This window comes from Misgurnus anguillicaudatus, chromosome 5 (genome assembly GCF_027580225.2).
Source record: "Misgurnus anguillicaudatus chromosome 5, ASM2758022v2, whole genome shotgun sequence".
Lineage (NCBI taxonomy): Eukaryota > Metazoa > Chordata > Actinopteri > Cypriniformes > Cobitidae > Misgurnus > Misgurnus anguillicaudatus.
Window position 1 is genome coordinate 34,872,501 of NC_073341.2, and position 25,544 is coordinate 34,898,044.

The 25,544-nt window shown below is 37.6% G+C and overlaps 1 protein-coding gene across 6 annotated transcripts in view; it reads right to left on the reverse strand.

Annotated features, from left to right (window-relative positions):
- The window catches only part of tjp2b (tight junction protein 2b (zona occludens 2)), an 81,253-nt gene that overhangs the window by 903 nt on the left and 54,806 nt on the right, over positions 1–25,544 (reverse strand). For 5 of the 6 annotated variants that reach the window (XM_073868079.1, XM_073868080.1, XM_073868081.1 and 2 more), the window contains exons 8-23: positions 24,091–24,202; positions 23,332–23,444; positions 23,042–23,105; positions 21,449–21,599; positions 19,435–19,543; positions 14,997–15,216; positions 14,723–14,916; positions 11,328–11,414; positions 11,161–11,240; positions 10,839–11,049; positions 8,387–8,487; positions 6,443–6,664; positions 4,073–4,189; positions 552–899; positions 293–378; positions 1–202 (exon numbers count right to left, since the gene is read on the reverse strand). The exon at positions 1–202 is cut by the window's left edge and continues 903 nt beyond it. In XM_073868079.1, coding sequence (XP_073724180.1) covers positions 31–202; positions 293–378; positions 552–899; positions 4,073–4,189; positions 6,443–6,664; positions 8,387–8,487; positions 10,839–11,049; positions 11,161–11,240; positions 11,328–11,414; positions 14,723–14,916; positions 14,997–15,216; positions 19,435–19,543; positions 21,449–21,599; positions 23,042–23,105; positions 23,332–23,444; positions 24,091–24,202 — 2,387 coding nt within the window. In that variant the 3' untranslated portion in view covers positions 1–30. Of the gene's footprint in view, positions 203–292; positions 379–551; positions 900–4,072; positions 4,190–6,442; positions 6,687–8,386; positions 8,488–10,838; positions 11,050–11,160; positions 11,241–11,327; positions 11,415–14,722; positions 14,917–14,996; positions 15,217–19,434; positions 19,544–21,448; positions 21,600–23,041; positions 23,106–23,331; positions 23,445–24,090; positions 24,203–25,544 lie in introns of those variants that run through there. The other variant, XM_073868082.1, reaches the window with a different exon arrangement.

The window sequence follows — 25,544 nt, forward strand, 5'->3', positions numbered from 1 at the left end:
AGCTGTGCGGTGAGCCGAAGCAGAGAAACTCTACAGCTCGGTGTCCTGATACTGTTGTGTGTTGGTATAAAAACCACGCTTGGTCTTCTCAGTCATCTGCCGTCGGATGTCCTCCGCAGGCTCCTCGCTAGGGCCGAACGGGCGGCTCTCTATGTATGGCAGCTTGCTAGGAGGGGTTTGGGGCTCCGGTCGGGCACTGGAGCTGGTAAAAACCAAACACATGCAGCCATGCAGGATTATGTCTTTTAGATCACATTTTTTATGCTAGAAAAAAATAAAATGAGGCTTTTACCCAATAGGTTGTGGCCTGTTGTGGTCCAGTTTCTGAGATTTCATAGGGACAGCATAGATGTCTGGATGTTTCTGAGCAATTTCTACCTGAAAATGCATATAACTTTATTCATCATGTAATGTTTGAAGGTATGTGCACTTTTAAACAATCTCAGTTCTTATTCCTGTGTTGACATACTACATTTACTACAAAATTTCCTTGACTTTTCTAGCGTACATTATTAACCCTGCAAATGGGTATTTCGATTTTGATAACTCACTCGGGCATTTTGGGCCTCTTGGAGCTCCATAACTCTTTGTGAGCGAGCGATGTGATCCATCTGCTCGAAGGCCTTCACTTTGCCCATGAATGATCTCTTTGAAGGATCATCGGGACTCTTCTCCATGGGCTGGGTGTCCTGCACCGGTGGGCTGTTCGCGACGCCTCTGGAGCCACGGGATGCCAAGATAGGTTTGAGTGCAGTGGGAGGAGGCGGAGGTTTGGTTTTTGCCGGAGAGTCCTGGCCGCGGGGGTGATCGCTGCTTGCGGGACTGCTCGAACGAGAGTCGTAGTTTCGACAGGGGTCGTATTGCACCCGCGGCGTCTCGCCTTGAGACAGCATTTTTACCTGAAGGCCAATTTGATGTGTTAGAAAACAGCCAACGTGATCTCACGGAAAGTCGTATTATAGTCACACAAAATTTTATTAGGTTATTTGTGTCCATGGCACAAAATTCAGCCTTTTTGGGGTCCATAAGCACGAATGTCAAATTTGTGAGACTCGCACACATTTCCAAAATTTGTTTCTCGTGTCCATGGCACGACCTTCCCTTCTGTGTCATTCTATGTATTGTTAACCAATACATAAAAGCACATCCTAACCCAAACCCCAAGTGACAATGATTTTAAAAAAGAATAAAAAGAGAAACACTGCAAAAATGACTTAGTATTTGTCTTGTTTTCAGTAAAAATATTAAAAAATTATTACAATAAGATGTGTTTTCTTTACTGCAAAATATGATTTTAAAAAATCTTAGTATTTTTGTCTTGTTTTCGGTAAAAATATCTAAAAATTCTTAAATTAAGATGCTTTTTCTTAATGAGCAAAATGACCCAAGAAAATAAGTCTAGTTTTTAGACAAAAAATATCAAATTTCAGTGATTTTGTGCATAAAACAAGCAAAAGAAGCTGGCAATGGGGTACGTAATTTTTCTTGAAATTAGTGTTTAAGAAAATTGTTCAAGATTTTTCTGCATAACCCATTGGCAGATTTTTTTGCTTGTTTTATGCACAAAATCACTTAAATTTGATATTTTTGGTCTAAAAACTAGACTGATTTTCTTGGGTTGTTTTGCTCATCAAGAATTTTTAGATATTTTTACTGATAACAAGACAAAAATACTAAGAATTTTTTTCTTGAAAATAATTTTTTGCAGTGTTGATGAGCAAAATGACCTAGGAAAATAAGTCCAGTTTTAGACAAAAAATTATACATTTTAGTGAATGTGTGCTTAAAACAAGCAAAAAAAATATCTTTCTTTAATTAAGTGTTTATAGAAAAAGTAAACTTATTTCAATTAAATTAGTCTTATTCCATTGGCAGATATTTCTTCTTGTTTTAGGCACAAATTCGCAAAACATTTTATATTTTTATTTGTCTAAAACCTAGACCCATTTTCTGAAGTCATTTTGCAAAATACTAAGTAAGAAAGTCATTTTTTGCAGTGTTTCTCTCTCTCTTCTTTTCCAAAATCATTGTTGCTTGGGTTAGGATGTGCTTTTATGTATTGGTTTCTACATGTTTTTCTTCCACTTTTAAAACTAGTCTCGCCTGGAGTTGGGGTTAGGATGTCTAAAAATGTAACAGAAAATGATTCTAACCCCAACCCTAAGCGACAATGGTAAGAAAATAGGAAAAACAATGAGAAAACAATACATAAAATAAAACGAAAAAGAAAGTCGTGCAACGCACACGAAAACCTATCTATAGAAATTTGTGCAAGTGCCAAAAAAAGACATTCATGCTAAAGGCATGGAAAAAAGCTGAATTTCGTGCCATGGACACAAATAAATCAATACAATTTTGCGTGACTATAACTCAACTTTCCGTGAGATCAGTCTGAAAACACCACTATTACAAGAACAAAACCACACTGCTTTCTCACAATACTTAACCTCATTTTAAACAAAATGAAGAGTTTGGTTCCAAAACGCGATAAATGCCATTTTTGAAAAAAATGAGTTACTGCCAAAATCAGTATTATATCAGGTCAGTATTTAAAAGTAAATTCTTAATTTTACGCAAAATCCAATATACGCCGTGTTATTCTGTCATCTTTTCTCCCATTTTTCCCAAAATGTGATAAACGCCACTCCTCCTTTTTTTACAGAACGCAATAAATCCATTCCTGAAATTACAGCTCACCAGTCACGCAATGTAAACAAACAATGGCGGCGCGCTGAGCACACGGAGTCCTAGTTTTCCTCATCTACTTTGTACTTTGTGATCAACAAACAAAACAAAATTATACTTTAATTGCATTGCTAAACCTGTGATGGTTTTCTGTGACGGGAAAGAAACGTAAGCCATCAACATCTAATAATTTACGCGAGAGGCACTCGGGTGCTTGTTCTCCCGACAGCATCAAGCTTCTCATGCTAAAACATTGACCCCAGAGGATCTTATGAAAACTTTACATTATTTTACTCAAAGTCAAGGAAAATCGAGCAAGACCAAAACATTTTACAGCTGATCGCTTTGAAAAATGTAAAGAGATGACATCAAGTATAACCGCAGCAATGACAGTGTTCTTAATATAACAAAGCAAGTGTTTTGGTTAATGCCATTAATGTTTATTTTTTAATCATTGTATACCACTAGTCAACTAAATAAATATAAAATGGTAAAGATGAATGCACATTTATATATTGACTGAATAGATTTATAGCATTTTGAAATAAAATACTGTCATGGATTTATTGCATTTTGTGGAAAAAAGAATTAGTTTTATAATAAATCTTTGAAAATCAAGTTATGGATTTGAATTTTTTATGTTTTTATAACCTAAAGATGCTATGTGAAAGTTTGTAACAGAAAATAGTGGTTTTCATCTTGTCACTTTCTTGGTATAGAAAACACGTTTTTACCGAAATTTGTCAAAATGGATTTATTGCGTTTTGGATCAAACTCTTCAAATTTAAATTAAAGTTGAGTTATAAAACCCCGTATCATAGAAGGATTAGACCCCTTTTGTGAAGCTAGAATGTTTCAATGAGTTGTTTAGCAACAAACAGCCAATCACAAACCGCCTCAGTGCTTACCTCATGAATAATTAATATGCATGCGCTACAAAACTTTTTAAATCCTGTCTAAAGCTTTAGTATCCGAGGAATTATGTTAAAAAAGTACAAACATTGACAACAAATACAGTATTGTGCAAAAGTCTTAGACCACCACCAGATTTGTTATCTTTTTTAGTTGTTTTAATTTATAATGACCATCCACATTTATTTTTTCGCTCTCTATAGTGAGGTTTCCATCACAGGTTCTATGGTGTACTGTGCCAAAATCTGCCATTGAGCCACTGTAAGAAGATTCAGAAGTGCGGATGCACTGAATCAAACCATCTGTCTGCAAGGTGACAGATGGTGGCAAGGTGAAGTTGTTGGTAATGCTTTCAAAGTTGTGAATCATTCGTGTCTCAGTTTCAATTCGAGTCTGATTCCTTTAGGAGCATTCCAAGTGTGTCTGATTAGTTTTTTAAAAGGAAAAGACATGGAGGTGCAGGACGTGAGCTCACCCTTGCGGGGTCAGGCAGGAAACTGGACATTATGGGGGGACTGGCTTCGCTCAGCATCTCTTTGCTGCTAGCCCTGCGGATACGACCCCGAATCTCTGGGCTGGACTTCCTGAGGATCTGGGGAGCGAACAGCATTCAGATAACACAGAAAGACAGCATAGCATAGGAATGCAGAATGTAGTGTGTGTGTTTTGTCTGGATAACACCTCGAGTCAGTGCTGAAACATGACCAACAGCTACTGATTCAACAGTAAAGGGATAGTTCACCCAAAAATAAAAATTCTGTCATCATTTACTCATTCTCATGTTGTTCTAAACCTGTATGAATTTCTTTTTTCTGATGAACACAAAAGAAGATATTTTGGTAAAGGATGGTAAGCACTAGTGTTGTAGTACTCGAGATCGGTCTTGGTCTCGAGACCACTTTTTAAAGGTCTTGGTCTTGTCTCGGAATCAACTGCATTTTTACTCGGTCTCATCTCGTCTCTGTCTCAGAGACCGGTCAAGATAACAGCTGATGCTATATCACAAAATTATTTTTTATAATTAATTATTAAATAATTATTACAATTTACAGATTTTTACAGTGCCAATTTATAATCATTTTTTTACTTTAGCAACTTCTCTCATGGCACACACACACACACACTCACACACACACAAACGAAGTACCTAATCATATGCATATTCCACATTTTATCATAAGTGTTTTAATGCAGTGTCTCGGTCTCGACTCGGTCTCGGCCTGTCTCGGTCTCGGCCTGTCTTGGTCTCGACTCGGTCTTGGCTCGGTTTCAGCCTGTCTTGGTCTCGACACGGTCTCGGCCTGTCTTGGTGATTTTTACGGTGCCAATTTATTATAATTTTTTTACTTTAACAACTTCTCTCATGGCACACACACACACACACACACACACTCACACACAAACGAAGTACCTAATCATATGCATATTCCACATTGTATCATAAGTGTTTTAATGCAGTGTCTCGGTCTCGATGTGGTCTCGGCCTGTCTCAGTCTCGACTCGGTCTCGGCCTGTCTCGGTCTCGGTCTCGGCCGGTCTTGGTCTCGACTCGGTCTCGGCCTGTCTTGGTCTCGACTCGGTCTCGATTTGGTCTCGGCCTGTCTCAGTCTCGACTCGGTCTCGGCCTGTCTCGGTCTCGGCCGGTCTTGGTCTCGACTCGGTCTCGGCCTGCCTTGGTCTCGACAGGGTCTCGGCCTGTCTTGGTCTCGGCCTGTCTCAGTCTCGAGACGGTCTCGGCCTGTCTCGGTCTCGACTTGGTCTCGGTCTTGGCCTGTCTCAGTCTTGACTCAGTCTCGGTCTCGACTTGGTCTGTCTCGGTCTCAGCCTGTCTCGGTCTCAACCTGTCTTGGTCTCGACTTGGTCTTGGCCTGTCTTGGTCGGTCTCGACCCTTCAAAGTCCTGGTTTTGTCTTGGTCATGACTTGGTCTCGGTTTAGGTGGTCTTGACTACAACACTAGTAAGCACACAACTGATTGTAACTATTGACTTTCATAGTAGGAAAAACAAATATTATGAAATTCAATGAGTACGGTCAACTGTGTGCTTGCAGTACCATCATTTATCAAAATAATTAAAAAATTAATCACAATACTTTCATAATATTTGTTTTCCCACTATAGAAGTCAAAGATTACAATCAGCTGTGTGCTTACCATCAGAAAAAAGAAATTCATACATGTTTACAACAACATAAGGATAAGAAAACCATGACAGTTTTCATTTTTGGGTGAACTGCTAACAATGAATTACATAAATATAAATGAATTATAACCAAACATAACTATATTTTATATGTACATATGGTGATTACATGTCATTTTAAGAGTTTATAAACTTTAATTACTTTCCAGGCCTTAAAATCACAATGGCTACAAAATTAAGATCAATCTCATTAAATAAAGCCTGATAATAAGGAATCACTTTTGGTAATGCTGTAGTTCCAACATTAAACAGCAGGGGACAGAAGAGTTTGCTTTTTAAATTCACACATGCACTGAACATTTAGCATTTTGGTATAGCATGAACTCTTGCATTAACAGCGTTAATATGAAAGTGCTACATACGCTATTCCCTGTTGACTTGACCTTTGCTGTCTCCTAGACTAGTGTGTATCAGACACAGCTGACTTTGTGCTGATCTAAACATCTGTGAAAGATGCCATCGCAGCAAGCATCTATATGTGTGTGCATGCATGCAAAATGATGTGCATCTGTGTCACTAAACGCTAACGTGTCTGCTTTATACGTGCACACGCTTAAGTCTTGTGTGACGTGACGGATGATCATGCAGATCAACTAGGCGTGTGTGTGTCTACATTAAGTGTGTGTATTTGTGAGCGCTCTGACCTCCTCTGGCATGACTGGCTCAGAGGAGCGGCTAATGGCCGACACCCGCTGGCGGTCCAGCGGCTCGTCCGGTTCGTTATCGGTGTAAGCCCCGCCCTCGTCCGCCGTGTCATCGTAGTCGCTGGCCAGACGGCTGTCCATGCTTAGATAGTCGGCGCTCATCGCCGAGAGATACGACATGCGGTCGTCGTGAAGATCAAGATCCGCCTCCGTCCCGTCCAGCTAAAAGAGACACATGATGGATCTTGTGTACAGAGAGGAGCGAAAACGAAACAAACACAAAAACAAAAAAAGAACGAAAGCTGTAGAGAACCACTGAAGAATGATGAACAGTAAAAGCAGTGAAACACAGGAGAAATGACTTTGAGAAGACATGCGTTCGTTAATAAACTACGGGAATACTGGGAAAGGTACAGGAAAATGTAGGAAAGAAGTAGAAAATGTAAATGGAGTTTTAAAATGTAGAGATGTTGTAAATTTACAGAATGTATGTACTTAAGTCAACATGAAATTAAAATTGACCTTATTTACATTCCTAATATGCGTTCCTGGTCGTAATGTCAATAAATTAAAACATGATCTCACGGCAAGTCGTGTTATAGTTAAAAATTGTATTCATTTATTTGTGTCCATCAATGCAAAAAATGACTTTCTTACTTAGTATTTTTGTCTTGTTTTCAGTAAATATATCTAAAAATTCTTAAATTAAGATGCATTTTCTTTATAAGCAAAATAACAGAGAAAATAAGTCTAGTTTTTAGACAAAAAATATAAACTTTAAGTAAATTAGTGCTTAAAAAAATCTGCCAATGGAATAAGAAAATTTTTCTTAAAATAAGTTTACTTTTTTCATAAACACTTAATTCAAGAAAAAAAAAATCTTATTCCATTGGCAGATATTTTTGCTTGTTTTAAGCACAAATTCGCTTAAAGTTTATATTATTGGTCTAAAAAATAGATTTATTTTCTTGGGTCATTTTGTTTCAAGAAAATACATCTTAATTTAAGAATTTTAGATATTTTTACTGAAAACAAGACAAAAATACTAAGTAAGAAAGTCCTTTTTTGAAGTGATGCACTGCAAAAAATGATTTTAAAGAAAACATTTTCTCAGTATATTTGTCTTGTTTTCAGTAAAAATATCTAAAAGTCTAGTTTTTTGATAACAAATTTCAAATTTAAGTGATTTTGGGCATAAAACAAGCAACAAAAAAAATCTGCCAATGGGGTAAGCAAAAAATCTTTAAACATTTTTCTTAAACACAAAATTCAAGAAAAAATGATTTTCAAGAAAAAAAATTCTTGGTGTTTTTGTCTTGTTTTCAGTAAAAATATAAAAAAAAATGTAAATTGGGATGCTTTTTCTTGATGAGCGGAGCGACCCAAGAAAATAAGTCTAGTTTTTTAACCAAAATAATAAAGTTAAGTGATTTTGTGCATTAAACAAGCAAAAAATCTGCCAATGGGGTAAACTTATTTTTCTTGAATTTAGTGTTTCATTTTAAATTTTATATTTTTGGTCTAAAAATGAGACTTATTTTCTTGGGTTGTTTTGCTCATCAAGAAAAAGCATTTTAATTCAATAATTTTTAGAATTTCTTACTGAAAACAAAACACAAATACTAACTTTTTTTCCTTGAAAATCATTTTTTTGCAGTGTTGAGCACAAATGTCTTTTTTGACATTTTTACTGAAAACAAGAAAAAAATACTAAGCAAGAAAGTAATTTTTTGCAGTGTGAAACCTGAATTTTGTGCCATGGACACAAATAAATTAATCAATTTTTTGTGACTATAACACGACTTTCCGTGAGACCAGTCTGATGAATTCATTGTATTATATTTCAAGAATTCAAATCTTTATATTGCTATCAAAATAAAAATCTTTAAATTCATGTTGACTTTAAAATACTGTTGGTAGTGAGTGTGGATAGGAGCTCTTTACCTTCCCCTCTGAGACCCATACAGCTTGGGTCTGCTGCTCTCGTATGGTCTCCTTTAAACTGCCATACCAGGCATCATTAGCCGAGTTCAGATCAATAACAGCTAACAGACCATAGAGAGAAAGAGAGAGAGAGAGAAAGTGAGAGAGAGAGATGGAAATCAAAACATTTCGATCTGGGTCAACTGCTCTCTAGGTTCATTTGATCTATTTATCTCACTGGGTTTCCAACGACAGCTTTAATCAGTTGGTGATTTTCTTCTAGATGTTGAACAGAAATCTGTGTCAATATTCATTTATATCTGCCTACTTCAATATTTGATAGCTTCCCTTTAACACACATTCATTACAATAAACAGCATTCACGACATAAGCAGTAAAACAGTCTATACATTTTCTCATAAAAGGGCCGACCACTAGGTCACAGTCCAATTGCTAATATCCTCAACTAGCCACATTATTTCAGGTATTGCTTACATTCATAGTACAGACCTTCCAGGATGCCAAATCCATAACATTAAATCTTAGCCAATAATAATCTGTCATAGCTATGCGTGACCCTGGACCACAAAACCAATCATAAAGGGTAAATTTTTTGAAATTGAGATTTATACATCTCCTGAACGCTGAATAAATAAGCTTTCCATTGATGTATGGTTTGTTGCAAATAAAATGTAAATATTGAGAAATTGCCTTTAAAGTTGTCCAAATAAAGTCCTTACAACACTGACTAATATTACTAATGATAAATACATATTTGATATATTTACGGTAGGAAATTGACAAAATATCTTCATGGAACATGATCTTTACTTAAAGGTGCATTGTGCAACTTTTATAAGGATCTCTTGCACAGAAATGCAACATAATATACATAACTATATTATTTAGTCTCTCCAGAAAAACGCGATTATGCGGTCGCATGATTCAACGCATAATCAGCCAAAGTCCACATATTTATGCGGGGGCCGCATTTTTTAAAAATACGCCTCACTTTCCCAGCATAAATTGCAGATTTCTGCTCGCAAAATATGCGGGGCTTGCATGATTTTATAATTCCCGCATTTTTGTAGCAAAAATCACACATATCTTAGCAGAAAGTTGAAAAATGTTGCATTTACTTCACACAAACGCAGCCATGTCCCCTGTTGCCATGGGAACATTATGAAGTGACGTGATTATGTAATGTGAACACTATTCAAAAGCTGCAAACAGTTTTTGCAAGTTCCCGCAATTTTTGCAAGTTCCCGCAATTTCATCCCATAAAATTGCATAAATATCTTGCATATTCCATCACATTTTTTAAGAAAACGAGCCGCAAGATCAAGGATTTTTGCCCGCAACAAGCACAAAAAACTGTTTTTTTAGAAGGACTGATTATTAGTGGTGTATAAAGACCTTACATAATGTACACAATTGTTTTTATTACCAAAATTCCTGAAAAAGGCTAAAAAACACCTAAAGAACACAAATTGTACCTGCTGTGTTGAATGTATCTTACATTAATCATTCGAATTACAAAAATTTCAGCTTTCCAAAGATATGTGACATGTTTAGCTTTTTGTTTTTGAGTTGTTGTATTTGATGAAGTTTTCTATCAAATATTGCAGTGTCTCTGGAATTTTATGGGGTTAAAACAATTTATTTTCATATACTGTGAAAGTCGGCGTCATGTTTCTACAGTGGCCCTAAACGGACAAACTGCTTTACAGAGCGCGTTTCAAAAGACGCGTTTGTCCTGTGGCGGCTACCATATACATTTTGAAATTGAGGGGTGAGCTGTTGGTTGCAATTCACAATATCACCACTAGGTGCCGCTAAAATTTACACACACCACCTTTAATAATATTCTAATGATTTTCGTCTTAAAAATCGCTACAAATGTGACTTATGACTGGTTTTGTGGTCTAGTGTCACATTATGTGATAAATGCACAATGCTAATAAATGCAAGCGAGGCAAATTAGATAATCGAGCTTAACCAATTACTGTGCCTTTAAAGTATAAATGCTGCAGTATAATGCTGCTGGACCAATGTGTTTTTAAGGCACTTCGAAGGCACCACACGCTTCGACACGTGCAGCCTATTGCAACACTTACTTAATAAAAACGTTAAATAAATGCATGTTTTCAACGTCACAGAGTAATCTTGTTAAATAATCTGGATTATGATTTTTACCAAAATAACCGTGATTATGATTTTGCCCTAGGATGTAGTCAATAACCGTACAATTATGGGCTACAGTATATTTCAAAGCTTCCAAGGCCATCCGACTACTTTGTACAGCGACCTAAATTATTCACGTAAAATCGTCACCATCCATTGTAACTCTTGAATTCAATGCACATACAACATTGAGAATGTGCCCAATATCATTTCTTTTTGAAATAACCTACTGTTTTGGAAAATAATGCATGAGGGGTTAATACATGTAAATGTAACAGTAAACACTAACCAGTAAACAGGTGCAAACAGGTTTTCCTGAGCTTCAGAGCCTGGTCGTAGAGTTTACGGGCACTGCGGTTCGAGCTGGGAATAATTCGCTGTCTCATCGTCTTCACCCCTGGTTTGCTATCCGGGTTGAACAGGATGACAATGGGGTACCACTGGGTGTAGTTTAGGGTGTCCACAGCCTTAGGGGTGACGTCCAGTAGGGCGTGTTTGTCCTGCATCAAAGACAAAGACTGTGAGTAGATTTCATATTTAGCTAAAAAAGTGTGTTCAGTCTACAGTTTAGTAGTCCCAGGTCATATTCATTTGTGTTGATGAACAATTACCTGTTCAATGATCTGTCGAATAGTGTTTAGACGAACCACCCCGGATGATTTTTCTGACCCTGCGTCTTTGGGTTCTGTTTCTGCCATCGGACAAAAACAATGAGTGAAATTTAGACTTTCATTTGTTGTTTGTAGAAGTTACAGATGGCACTGCTGTGTTAACTTACTGGCAATAACAAACTCATCTGGAAGCTCCGTGGCCAACTTTTCACAGGCAGCATCTGCGATTGGTCCAAATAACACCACCGGCCTCCGGAATCCAGCTGTAAGAGGACAACACTTATAAGCAAACATTCAGAGAAAAATACATCCATCTTTGTCAACCTGACTTAAATACAAAAAGTGTTACGGATTGTAGAGAAAGTAAAGTCTTGTATGTTAAAGGAATAGTCTACTCAATTTCAATATTAAAATATGTTATTACCTTAACTAAGAATTGTTGATACATCCCTCTATCATCTGTGTGCGTGCACGTAAGCGCTGGAGCGTGCTGCAACGCTTCGATAGCATTTAGCTTAGCCCCATTCATTCAATGGTACCAATCAGAGATAAAGTTAGAAGTGACCAAACACATCAACGTTTTTCCTATTTAAGACGAGTAGTTATACGAGCAAGTTTGGTGGTACAAAATAAAACATAGCGCTTTTCTAAGCGGATTTAAAAGAGGAACTATATTTTATGGCGTAATAGCACTTTTGGGAGTACTTCGACTCGCCTGAAAAGTCTGCTCCCCTTCTCACTCTCATAATGGGAGAGGGAGGGTGTTACTGCACCGAGTCGAAGTACTCCCAAAAGTGTTATTACGCCATAAAATATAGTTCCTCTTTTAAATCCGCTTAGAAAAGCGCTACGTTTTATTTTGTACCACCAAACTTGCTCGTATAACTACTCGTCTTAAATAGGAAAAACGTTGATGTGTTTGGTCACTTCTAACTTTATCTCTAAATGGTACAATTGAATGAATGGGGCTAAGCTAAATGCTATCGAAGTGTCGCAGCGCGCTCCAGCGCCCACGCGCACACACACAGATGACAGAGGGATGTATCAACAATTCTTAGTTAAGGTAATAACATATCGTCGCTGTCCGATGAAACTCACGTATGTTCATTTTGCCGATTTTGAGATTTTTTGACAGATTGAATGTCCAGGTTCATTTCCATATACAGTATGCGTCACATACCTAAATAGCCAATGAAAACTTGTGAAATCATGTCATCTGATTTTCACGTACCCGTTTGGTGTCAAAGCTGTCAATCACGCCGCATAGCTTCCGCCTGTGAAGCATCTCGCCGGTCTCGTAAAGTTTCATCGAAGCTCAGCACTGGATATAGCCGAATAAATATGACAATGACTTTCCTTCGAGGTAAACGTTTCCCCCGGACGCCAGACGAACATCTAGGAGTTACTTAATTACGGTAGGACTGTGCAAACAAAGTATCTGTCTAGCATTGGTGATATTTACGCTGGGGATGTCCCCACAACTTTTTGAAAGCATTTGGTTAAAATGTTCTGAAAAATCAAGCGATGCTTAAGACTGGTTTTGTGGTCTAGTGTCACATATGTTGCGTTGTATGCTTATGGTGTGTTTTCTTGTACATGTGTAATGAAATTCATTGTAATCATTTATTAAACGCGCTGCTGTTTTCTACGGTATGGTGCTTTGGCATTGTTCGGTTGAGCTGGTGTTGCAGGGACTGTTACATGTGTGATGTGTGCAGTCGACATTGTTGAGGGTTTTATGCTGAGTATTTTCTTGTTGTTGACTAGCCTACGCTATGCCCATTTTTGATGCGCCGTTATTCAATATTTTTCCCGTCCTGCAGTAATGTTTTTATTTGATCTTTTGTCCCCACCACTTTTCAACACAAACTGACGCCCATTGTGTAGCATTACCTTGTCAGTGTATTGATTCATTGTCCCTTAATGGTTTGCAAGAGACATTTAATACACTTATAATTAATATTAAATAAAGAAAGTAAGCGTATTTAACCAAGACGTAGGCTATTTAATAAACTGAGCGTATTCATCTGTCAATACGAAACGCGACTTGGCCATTCTAATTAATGATCGGAAGAACGCGTATCGATCAAAGTTACTGTAAAATATGCACGCATGTCCATTTAAACTCAATTTTTGTCAAATGTGGATTATATCATGACACTGGCAAGAATATGGTTACATGTAAATATGCCGTACCAAGTATGACAACGCTACATTCAACTGCTTTTGATATACTGTGTTTTTTTCACTTTCTGAAAAGTTACCGTTTTGGACATACGTGAGTTTCATCAGGCAGCGACGATATTTTAATATTGAAAATGAGTAGACTATTCCTTTAAACAAACTTGCTAAAATTTTTAACTATGGCTTTTGGCACATATCAAGATTAGGGCTGCAATTAACAATTATTTTCACAATCGATTAATCACAATGAGTATTTTTTTCAATCAACTGACTAATTGGAAAAAAAACTAAATATCTACCTCCCTAGATTTTTTCACTTATTACAGCTAAATTAGGGTATCTAAGTGTACTTTTAAAATTGCAAAATCTCCACACTAACATATGCTGTTTTACTAATAAATGCTGCATGTAGGCCTGTCATGATAGCTACTTTTCAAAAGTCAGTTAATTGCCCCCAAAATAATGGCGATAATCGATATAATCGTCTTTTTAAGACCATTTTATGTCAGCGATTATGTATGACAATAAAATGGCATAAAAATGCAAATGCATCCTTTCTAAGAACACAACTTTTAACTTTTAAGAATATTAACACTGCAAAAAAAGACTTTTGGTTTTTAGACCAAAAATATCAAATTTAAGTGATTTTGTGCATAAACAAGCAAAAAAATCTCGAAAATTTTCTTAAACACTAAATTCAAGAAAAATTCAAGAAAAACTTGCTTACCCCATCGGGAGATTTTTTTGCTTGTTTTATGCACAAAATCACTTAAATTTAATATTTTTGGTCTAAAAACTAGATTTATTTTCTTGGGTCGTTTTGCTCAAAAAGGAAATGCATCTTAATTTAAGAATATTTTGATATTTTTACGGAAAACAAGACAAAAATACTAAGAATTTTTTTCTTGAAAATCATTTTTTTTGCAGCGTGGGTAATATTTTTTTAAAGAAAATTCAAACATATTAAACATCACTGCCGCCTGTGTGTGTGTAGAGACTTAGTGGTACAGTAACAGAGAAAGGCAGGTCTGCTAATAGGCGTGAATAATGTTGTGTGCAAGCAGACGTTACTTTTTCAGACTGTTACTGCTATAATCAATACAGGCCACTACAAGTACATTAAGATACGTTGTCCACGGCATCAGTTTACTGTGGTGAATTATTACTGAGCTCACTTATCATACCAGAGCTAACTGCTGTGTTTTGATGGCCGGATAATCCGTATGATGCATGAAGCAAGAACGTGTTAAAATAAAAAACATGTTTTTTTACACATTTTGCATCACGGCCCTTAAAATGGTGACTCATTGTGAGTTCAAGCTATTTTATGAAAACAAAATAGAAAAATATTGGGCCGCCGGCCTCATACTGTTCTCAAGGAATCCAGCTTCCCTGAGCACCACCCTCTCATAAGCAGGGAATCGGGTCGAGACAGCTGCAGAACTTTCCTCTCGGCTCTTCCGCAGATCTTTCTTCTTCGCCGCCCTCTGACCACGTAGCCTCCAGAAGTCTGCCCTGTCACTTCCTGAACTTTTATTATGCGAGTTCTGGACATTAGCCATCTGCTCCGCCCTGAGAGAGATATAAATAAATACACCAGTACAAATAAACATTGCATACTCCCCAGATTATTCAGGCATCTCCATTCTTACCTGCTCTTGTTGGGAATAATGCCCTTCTCCAGCAGCTGTTTGTCTTTGCCCATGCGGATAGCCAGCCAGTTTCCCAGTTTGCCGTCGTATAGGGTGTCCACCACCTTGAAGATCTCACCTCGGGAGAAAGCCAGACACTGAGGAAGCTCCTTCTCGTACTCGAAGTGTGTTCGGATGAAAAACGAGTCTCCTCGACCAGACACCAAGATGTCTTCGTACACTAGGGTACAACACGATTCAAATCATGCATTTGTTAGTTGCTTTTTATCTAAAGCGACTTATAGTGCATTCAACTGATCTAAAGTTCTCATGAACTGAGAAAGCAAGGTATTTTTTTGCATTTTGAAGTGTCACACAATCAATAATTTATTATGTCATATACTATTTATTGTCCATAGGGTTATCCAACATGGTGCCCGCGTGGAGTTTGTAAGTTGCCCGCCAAAGCACATTCAATTAATAGCCTAAATTTTGATATTAATTGCTTACATATTTTTATATTAGCTTGGCTTCTTTATATGCTAACATTTTAAAGGTACAGTGTGTAGATTTTAGTGGCATCTAGTGGTGAGATTGTGAATTGCACCCCTCCCTTTTGAAGCACAAAGAGAAGCTACGGTAGCCATCATAGGACAAACATGTCATCGTCTGAGACAGCGTAGTGACAAACACGCTCTGTAGAGCAGTTTTTCCATATAGGGTTACTGTAAAAACATGGCCCAGGAAAATACCCGCTGTGTATGTAGATAAAAATGGCTCATTCTGAGGTAAAAAAAAAAACAATACAGCTCATTTTGTAAGGTCTTATACACCAATGAAAACATAGGTATCTATATTCAGGGTTCCAACCCCTTAGTTAACTTCAAATTCAAGGACTTTCCAGGTCCAATACCCTCAAATTCAAGGACTAAATGTGGGGACACATTTCAAGTGAGAGCAAGGTTACATCATGTTACCTTTTAAGATACATTGTTACAGTTCCCCTTCGAGGGAACTCGGGCTGCGTTACTGCAGTGACACTTTGGGGACGCCTGCAGGGGTAAGTGCGTCTGAATGTGTGTATCAAATTCAACCAATGGTGAGGCTTAACGACAAAGACAGGGTGACGCGGGTGTCAGGAAGTATATCACTATCTGAAATATTGTCAAAGGCGGCGTTACAGGGACACAGGAAGTATGGCAAGGGAGACGCAGCGTCTCGTTCCCTTCTCAGAGAACAACAGTTACATACGTAACCAGAGATGTTTTCATGTGTAAAGCAAAACATTTTGGTATGAATCAACATTCGCATACAGAAGATATAAGCATTTAACGCGAACAGTTTAGCATGTGTGCTTAAAAAGTCTAGAATTTGTATATTATATTGCATTGCGGGCAAAATCCTTCTAAAAGTTACACACTGCACCTTTAAACAATGATAAAACATATCAACAAGTAAAACAAAAAAGTTTTGAGTAGACTATATCAAAAAAGTAGCCCTCCATATCCATATTGTTTTATCAAAAAGGTTGGAGACCCCTGCTATAGAGAATCAATAAAATGATGGGCATCATTAGTGTGCTTTCCACCCATAGTTTGACCCAGAATTCACAGGATAAAAGTATCAGTAGTCAAGATTTACTTTAGTCCTAATTAAATCTCTGACATCACATCTGTCTCCGCTCAGACCAAATGAGCTTCAAACCCACACAGTGCCAGTCCTCATCCTCCCATGAGACAATATCCACCACACCAAGAAGAGATGGAGAAAATGACAGAGAAATTTAATGGAGAGACAGGAATGGATGGCACAAAATTCATAAAAGTTGTCTTGATCTGTGAATATGAACTTGTTGGACAAAACGTGCAACTGTCATAAACACTTAAACGCAAAGCTTATTTTTTAATCCTAAAGTAAATAGGAAAAAATAATTGGCTTTTTGGTGAGGGAACCAGTGACCCGCTAACTTCCTGGTTGGCCTGCAAAAATACGTCATCCCTGCGGCACTGTGTGATAGGGTTATGGGTAATTTTGGCAGGGTAAATTTATTACTTTACCAGGAGTGCACCAGGTAACCAATAACCATTCAGTCCTGGGTTTTCAGATATCTAATAACTTGCTGACCACTGTTTCGGGGAAATCAAAAGCAGGGCTTACGAACGAGGCTTTGTGTGTTTGTGTATGGATACACTTAACAGGCCAATGGCTACAAATGGTTTGTACTGATCTGAGACCTCTGTAAACACTACAGTAAGTGTGTGGGGATGAAAGGAATACAGACATAGAGCGCGAGCATTACGCCACAAATTAAATCTGTTAAAACACACACACTATATTTTAATGCATCTAATGCTCCATCATCACCAGTAAATAACAGCCTAAACATCAGATTTAACAGATCCAAATCTGATCTAGCAACATAATCATAAACTGGCGAGACAAACAGAAGCTATTACAAAACCAAGTAAACTTATTAGAGACCATCAGAGGCTAACAAAAGCTGTTCGACACAGAATCAAACTTATTAAACAAGTACTTTCACAAAGTTCTGTTGTGTTTGTTTGTTATATATTTTGAGGAATATGGCTTGTATGCTAAGAGTTATACTATTTTTTGTTTCAAGGCCCAAGTATGGTCCATTTTATGGCCCAAGTATGGCCCACGTACACTGCACGTGACTCAATTTTCGCCACCAGAAGAGTGCACGCGTACTGTACCCGTGTAAACTCCACTGCTTTGGTAGTCACTCCCAAAAGTCGCTAATCATTTGCAAGCTGAACTGTTTTTTACTTTCAGGGTTCCCACACCTTAGTTAACTTCAAATTCAAGGACTTTCCAGGTCCAATACCCTCAAATTCAAGGACTAAATGTGGGGACACATTTCAAAGGGGAGCAAGGTTACATCGTGTTACCTTTTGAGATACATTGTTACAGTTCCCTTTCGAGGGAACTCGCGCTGCGTCACTGCAGTGACACTTTTGGGACGCCTCCAGGGGTAAGTGCGTCTGAATGTGTACATCAAATTTAACCAATGGTGAGGCTTAACGACAAAGACAGGGTGACGCGGGAGCCAGGAAGTATATCACTATCTGAAATATTGCCAAATATGGCGTTACAGGGACACAGGAAGTATGGCAAGGGAGATGCAGCGTCTCGTTCCCTTCTCAGGAAACAACAGTTACATACGTAACCCGAGATCTTTTCATTTGTTAAACACAACTATGCAAAAAAGCATTTTGGTATAAATAAACATTGGCATACAGAAGATATAAGAATTTAAAGCCAACAGTTTAGCATGTGTGCTTAAAAGGCTAGAAATTTTATATTATCCTACACTACATCTGAATATGAATTTTTTCCAGCATAAAATAGATTCAAGCACTTTCAATGACCTGTATCTATGTAGGTATATTTTCAAAACCTTCCCAGGGCCTTGAATTTCCCCCCCCAGATTCACAAACTTTCAAGGACCCGTGGGAACGCTGTACTTTGTCGCATAGCTGAACACGCTCACTTCCTGTTGTTACAGTCAGTGTCACTCGTGTCACTGGCTGTGTGCAAACAGCTTTACATCTTATAAAATATGAATTGTTGCACATAATATTCTGTTGTTAGCTTAGCAACATGCTAACTTCAAACTCTGTCTCAACGTCTATGAAAGTTATTCCAAAGTTAAGTCTCTTATGTGCTTGATGTGAGGAGCGTTGTTTGTGAGGTGCATGTGGATGACTGTAACTAGACTGGTTTCCATTAGTCTCACGTAGCCAGACCAACATACTGAAGGTTTGGGAACCATGGCCGCTTTAAATGCCCAAGGACTGCCCAAGAGGCCATATAACTAACACGTTATGCCACCAATCACGTTTCGCTTTGTGCCACGTCATGTTTAGGGGCGTGGAGATTTCACCACAATAACAGATTGGTGTGCAACCATCGCTCATGAACATCTCTAAGGATTATAACAACAATGGCAAACATTTTAAAATATCTTTTAAAAATACAGCGTTTATTCTATCTTGATACTATCAATGATATAAACACAACAGCTTTGTTCTTAGATCAGACAGCTTTGTGTACGATTAAATATCGAGACACACACATTTCCTGGTAATCCTGTGTAATTCAACCAATCAGAGGACGACTTCAAATCTGCTGAAGTGTTTACAGGTAGGTGTGCCATATGCATCAGACGTTCAGCCAACAGTCTATGGGTGTGACTTCTGAGGCATTTTGCTTATGATGCTGCCTTAGAAAGCAGCAGCCTATGCAGACAGTAAAAAAGAAATGGAGACAGCAGAAAGCAAAGCAGCTCACTAGATTTGGAACACAGCCACTGTATTGTACTCCATCTGGCCCGGCTGCCTTTTAACTCCTGCCATGACTATTGACAGGAAAAGAGGTCTTTCCGCAGATGAAGCAAAAGGCAGTGTTCAATGTTTTTGGATTTTCGTGCACTCACCCTCCAATTTATTCTGTGCCAGAATGGTCACGACATCCCCCCGCGGGATCTCTAGCAGGAAGAGCACAGCCTCCTCTCGCACGATGCCCCGAAAGTCAACATGATTCACCTTTAAAGAGAAACAGATAACACACACGGTTAAAAAGAAAGTGTTGCTAATACGTTCAGCGATGTTTGACAATTTTCACATTGGCATATAATTGTTACAAAATAATAAATCTGACTTCCTGATTTAAATTTATAGTACTGTAAATGTTTGAGTTATTATATAATGGGGTCATACAGTACAATTGAGAAAACCATGTGTAATATTAGGGGTCACAGAGAGGGTGGTTAAGCCAATCACCATTAACGCTTTCCCTGCCATTGACGAGTCAATTAAGATAAAACGCTCCCCTGCCAATAACAAGTTTTTATGGCAATCCATATTTCCGCTTTTATCCACTAGGTGGCCCTAGTACCCAATTAATAAAACACTGAAGCATCTATTGATTAGGGCTGGGCAAAAAAAAATATCAATTTTTTCGATTAATCTTTTTTTACGCGGTCAATTCAAAATCGATTCTCAAAGGCCACGAAACCAATTTTTTTCATATTTATTTCCGCAAACATTGAACGTAAGATTAACGTTAATCTAATTACTCATCTTCTCCACTAGATGTCACCCTCTTTTTGCCTTGTGCGATGTTACCAAGGAGCGAGAGGCGAGCCTGTCATTCATTCATTCAGTGCTTAAAATGGCGGTTTCAGGTGCTTCGTCGACATTGATGCCACCTTCACATAAAAAGTCAGAGGTATGGAAGCATTTTAGATTTCGCAAGCAAGACGCAACGATAGCGTTGTGGCTTTTATTTCTTTTTATTAATTACCCAGTTGTAAACTTTTGTTCTTTTTTATAAATATAGTATTTGTATTAAATCTATATTCATTGAGTTGAATCGAGAATAAAAACGACCAGAGAACCTGAATCGAATCGATTTTATAGCTTAAAAATATAAAATACAAAATCAAATCGATCTTTAACATCTAAACCGATACCCAGCCCTACTATTAATCCAAAATCAGTAAAAACTGTATGTATGCTCTGAATCTGATATCTAACAAAAGTCGAATTGCAATTATTTCAGCTTTTTGCTCAAAATTTTGGATTTTTTCCCATATTTGAGAGGTGATAAAAAGAGAACTAATGAAGGATGAAAGTTTTTTTTCACAACAGCCCTACAATAAAAAAACCTCCCAGTCCGTTTTTAATTTCCATTATACCACGGGTCTGTTAAATGCTGTATTCTGACTGGTTGAGAAATGTTCCATGGGCATGCATTATTTTTCGATAACCGCACACCTAACTTTTCAAATGTCCAAAAATAGGCAACAGAGCAATGTTTGTGGTAACAGTGGTATAAGCAGAATTACTGACTCCGGTCCTTTGAATTATTTGAAAATAATGCACACCCGCGGTGTAACGGCACGACGCGAATTACCACCTTGGGTGTGCATTATTTTCTTATAATTCAATGGCCTGTCGTCAATTATTCCTTACTTAAATCAAACAATCTCATTAGACATGCTGTTTCAATTCTCTTGTTAATGTGACATCACACTGATAAAGCCGTGCCCACAGCCACTGACTGACTGATTCATATGACCCAAAAGCTTTTTTAAATGTGTTTTAGCACTTGTAGCGCTAATGCGGCTAAATATACTATTGTCTCAGACTGTATTTACAGGAATCAGATCTATTTTTAACCGAAAGCACTTACTGTCTATTGGTAAGAGAGTGAGGAGCAGTCGCTTATTGCATTTAAAGGTACACTCCTGAAAACACTTTTTTGCTACCACCCAAATAGTGGCATTTTGAACATGCTATAATAAATGATCTGTGGGGTATTTTAAGCTGAAACTTCCCAGACACACCTGAGACTTATATTACACCTTGTAAAAATGGGCATAATATCATTCAGGGAAAAATACTCCATATTAATCAAAAGTAAATCATGATCGCTGCTGTTTATACCTTCATGATCTGATCTCCCACACGGAGACCTTCTTCTTCAGCTGGACTGCCCTCCTGAACTCCTGCTATAAATATCCCAACATCATTTCCTCCAGCCAGCCTCAGTCCCACACTCTCTCCTTTCTGGAAGCTTACCATCACTGTGTTGGGCCTGAGAGGGAGAGAGAGAGAGAGAGAGAGAGAGAGAGAGAGAGAGAGAGAGCATGAGGTATTTGCTAACATTTCTCTGGTCTGTAATAAGAGACGGTTTTCCCTTGTGACATCACTTCAGAAAGGCATTATGAAGCTTCTGGCAGGAATAGATTTATGCCTTTTTGTGGAACTGTTATGGGAAGATTGCTTTTATAAAGTAAGAATAAACTGTAAAAAATAGACCATGCAAACAATGACTACATTTACATGCACCCTTGTAATGCGATTATAATGAGATTTAGGGAATATTGCCATTTCACTTCATCTCATGTAAACAAAATACTTTGATCAAAATAATGCTATTAAGCTCACAATAACAGCAAGTATAATCGTATTAAAACATGTGATGTATGTCGATTTTAATTGCAATACACGGACGGCCATGTAAACACTTTAATCACATATACCACACTGAAGTGCGCATGTGTTTTTGAGAGTTTAAAGAAACAGTTAAAGGATTAGTTAATTTAAAAAAATCCAGATAATTTACTTATCACCATGTCATCCAAAATGTTGATGTCTTTCTTTGTTGAGTCAAGAAGAAATTATGTTTTTTGAGGAAAACATTCCAGGATTTTTTGGACTTTAATGGACCCCAACACTTAACAATTTAAATGCAGTTTAAAATTGCAGTTTCAAAGAACTCAACACGATCCCAAACGAGGCATAAGGGTTTTAACTAGCGAAAAGATTGTCATTTTTGGCAAGAAAAATAAAAAATATGCACATTTAAACCACAACTTCTCTTCTTTCTCTAGCTATCTGACGCGCCAGCGCGTCGTAACGTAACTGCGTAATGACGTGGAAAGGTCACGCGTTACATATATGAAACGCACAATTGTGGACCATTTTAAACAATAAACTGACACAAAGACATTTATTAGTATCATTCCACATACAACAACGTATGGACGGTCCTCTTTCTTCACACTTGTAAACACTGGGGCGTAGTTTCGATATGTCATCCGTGACCTCTTGACGTGTTGACGTATTACGTGAGGTCGCACTGGCGCATCACAGGATCGGAGGAAGGGGAGAAGCTGTGGTTTAAAAGTGCATATTTTTTATTTTTCTTGCCAAAAATGACTATCATCTTGCTAGATAAGACCCTTATACCTCGTTTGAGATCGTTTAGAGTCCTTTGAAACTGCAATTTTAAACTGCATTAAAACTGTTAAGTGTTGGGGTCCATTAAAGTCCATTAAAATGAGAAAAATCCTGGAATGTTTTCATCAAAAAACATAACTTCTTCTCGAATGAACAGATGAACAGAACAAATGCTCTGAACCAGTGTACACCGAGCGTGTTGTGATTGTCTTCAGGTTTGGTTAGTGGATAAGATCTTAGTTCAGTGGATAAAAAAAAATTGAACCTGGAGGTTCTTTACAGAATTTTACTCACCCGTAAACAGCTTCATCCTCCGGGCTGGGTCTGAGCAGGATTTTGGGGGTTGTCTTTAATGCTGCTGTATATTGAAAATAAAAGAGATTTTAACAGACATGGCCCTTAACAGTTTACCAAAGTTTGGATAATGATTTTTTATTCAAAATATTTTGTCTCATAATCTGTCAAAATCTGGCATTGTAGTGAAAAAAAAAATATGACAGTAAACTGTGTCACTTGAAAACTATTTATCTACAAACAAAAAGCGCAGGTTTTTATTCAAACATCAAACTATGAGGCTTTCTTACGAGGTGGCTCTTCCTCACGTGGCTCTTCTCTCTCCAGAGCTGGAGGTGGATCTGGGGTTTTGTAAGGAGATGATGTCACAGGTATCTTGACCAATCGGCTTTGATGTTCCTCCCTGATAATACAACACAGTCCAATTAGTGGGCGGGGCTTTATCAATATGATAAATATCAAAATATCAAATGTAAGTGATTTCGTGCATAAAACAAGCAAATAAATCTCTCAATGGGGTAAGCACATTTTCCTTGAATTATTCTTGAATTTAGTGATTAAGAAAAATGTTCAAGATTTTTTTGCTTACCCCATTGGCAGATTTTTTTTCTTGTTCTATGCACAAAATCACTTAAAAAAAATACAAACTAAGAAAGTAATTTTCTGCAGCGCAAAATGACCTAAATGTGTCTAGTTTTAAAACAAAAAATATAATATTTAAGTGAATTTGTGCATAAAACAAGCATTTTTTGGTCTTGAATTACTTGTTTAAAAAAGATTTTTTGCTTAGCCCACTGGCAGATTTTTTAGCTTGTTTTAAGCACAAATTCACTTAAATTTCATATTTTTTGTCTAATTTCTAAAGTAATTTTGCTCATCAAGAAAATGCATCTTGATTTAAGAATTTTTTGATATTTGCACTATAAACAAGACAAAAATACTAGGTAAGAAAGTCATTTTTTGCAGTGGACACTGTGTTATGCATTTCCAGTATGTGCTGAGGTGCTCATAATTCATGCACATAAATTATACAGTGCAATAAAGCTCACCTGGCGTTCTCTCGTGCCACATCATTAGAAGAATGTGAGGAAAGGTCGGACTGACGCGACCGTTGGTCATCTTGTGGTGAGTAGGAATGATACGACTCCATCTCAGAGATATCTGGGGAAAAAACAAGTATCTACAATGAGAATCAATCAATTTCCCTTTACTCTAAACAGGAAAGAGACGAGGCCCAGTGGAGACAGAATTAAGCGGACCCACAACCACAAACACGGACCACCATGTTACTGTCGACTTGGTGTTAATTTGCCAAGATCTGCCCCGTTATAACAGTTTTTGTTTATAACCCTGTAATTTTGAGCACAAGATGAGTCAAGGGTGTAATGAAATGGCACAACGCAAGGATTCATATAGACACCAAATTTCATAAAGCTGTTGTAAAAAAAACAATAGCAGTGTTATACAGAGGCAGAAGTTATGTCGAACAGGTAAGATTAATCATAAGGACAGAACACCCTGAAGAAGCCAAAGAAAAAGACAGAAATAGAAGTGACATCTACAGCAAACTGTCTTGGAGAGCAGAGCTGTGTGCAAAAGCAGCTGATCCCTGCATACATAAAAGCTCATTGAAGTTAAAGCCACAATATGTAAGATGTTTGTAATAAAATATCTAAATATCCATTAATTCATTACCTCATCCATGAACATGTTTAGCAAATTACATACGTCTCCGGATGGTGAAAACATCTCCCATTGTTTCACTTCATAATGTCATTAAAGGGATAGTCCAGCCAAATATCAAAACCACCCCATGATGTACTCACCCTCAAGCAATCCGAGATACATATTGTATATGTCCATCATCTTTCAGACGAACACATTTGGAGTCATTTTAATAAATGTCCCTGCCTTTCCAAACCTACAACGGCAGAAAACAGTGATCAGGGAGCAACTTCTGACTTTAAACCCCCAAAATAGTGCATCCATCCTTCACACAGGCAATCCAAACGGCTACAATGGTTCAATAAAGGTCCTTTGCGGATAATCAATGCGATATTGTAAGAAAAATATCTATATTTCAAACTTTAAAAACTGTAATAACTAGTTACAGATAACGACGCCATCTTGGACTAACCCACAAAAGACCTTTATTAACCCCTTGGAGCCGTGTGGACCACCCCTGAAAAGGATGGATGGACTTATCTGGGATTCAAAGTGGCTCCCTGATCCCGCTTTTTTTTCTACCTCTATAAGCCTGGAAAAGCAAGGACATTTACCAAACCAACTCCAAATTTGGGTGATGGGCTTGAGGGTGAGTAAATCATGGGGAAACCCTGATACTTAGCTGGAGCATCACCTTAGGCTTGTTCTTGTGAAATAGCGACCTCTATTGCTGAAAATCCTACATATTGTGCCTTTAAAGGAAGAGTTTTGAATTGTGTCATTATTTACTCACCCTTGTAATGTTCAAATCCTGCATGACTTTCTTTTATATGTGTAG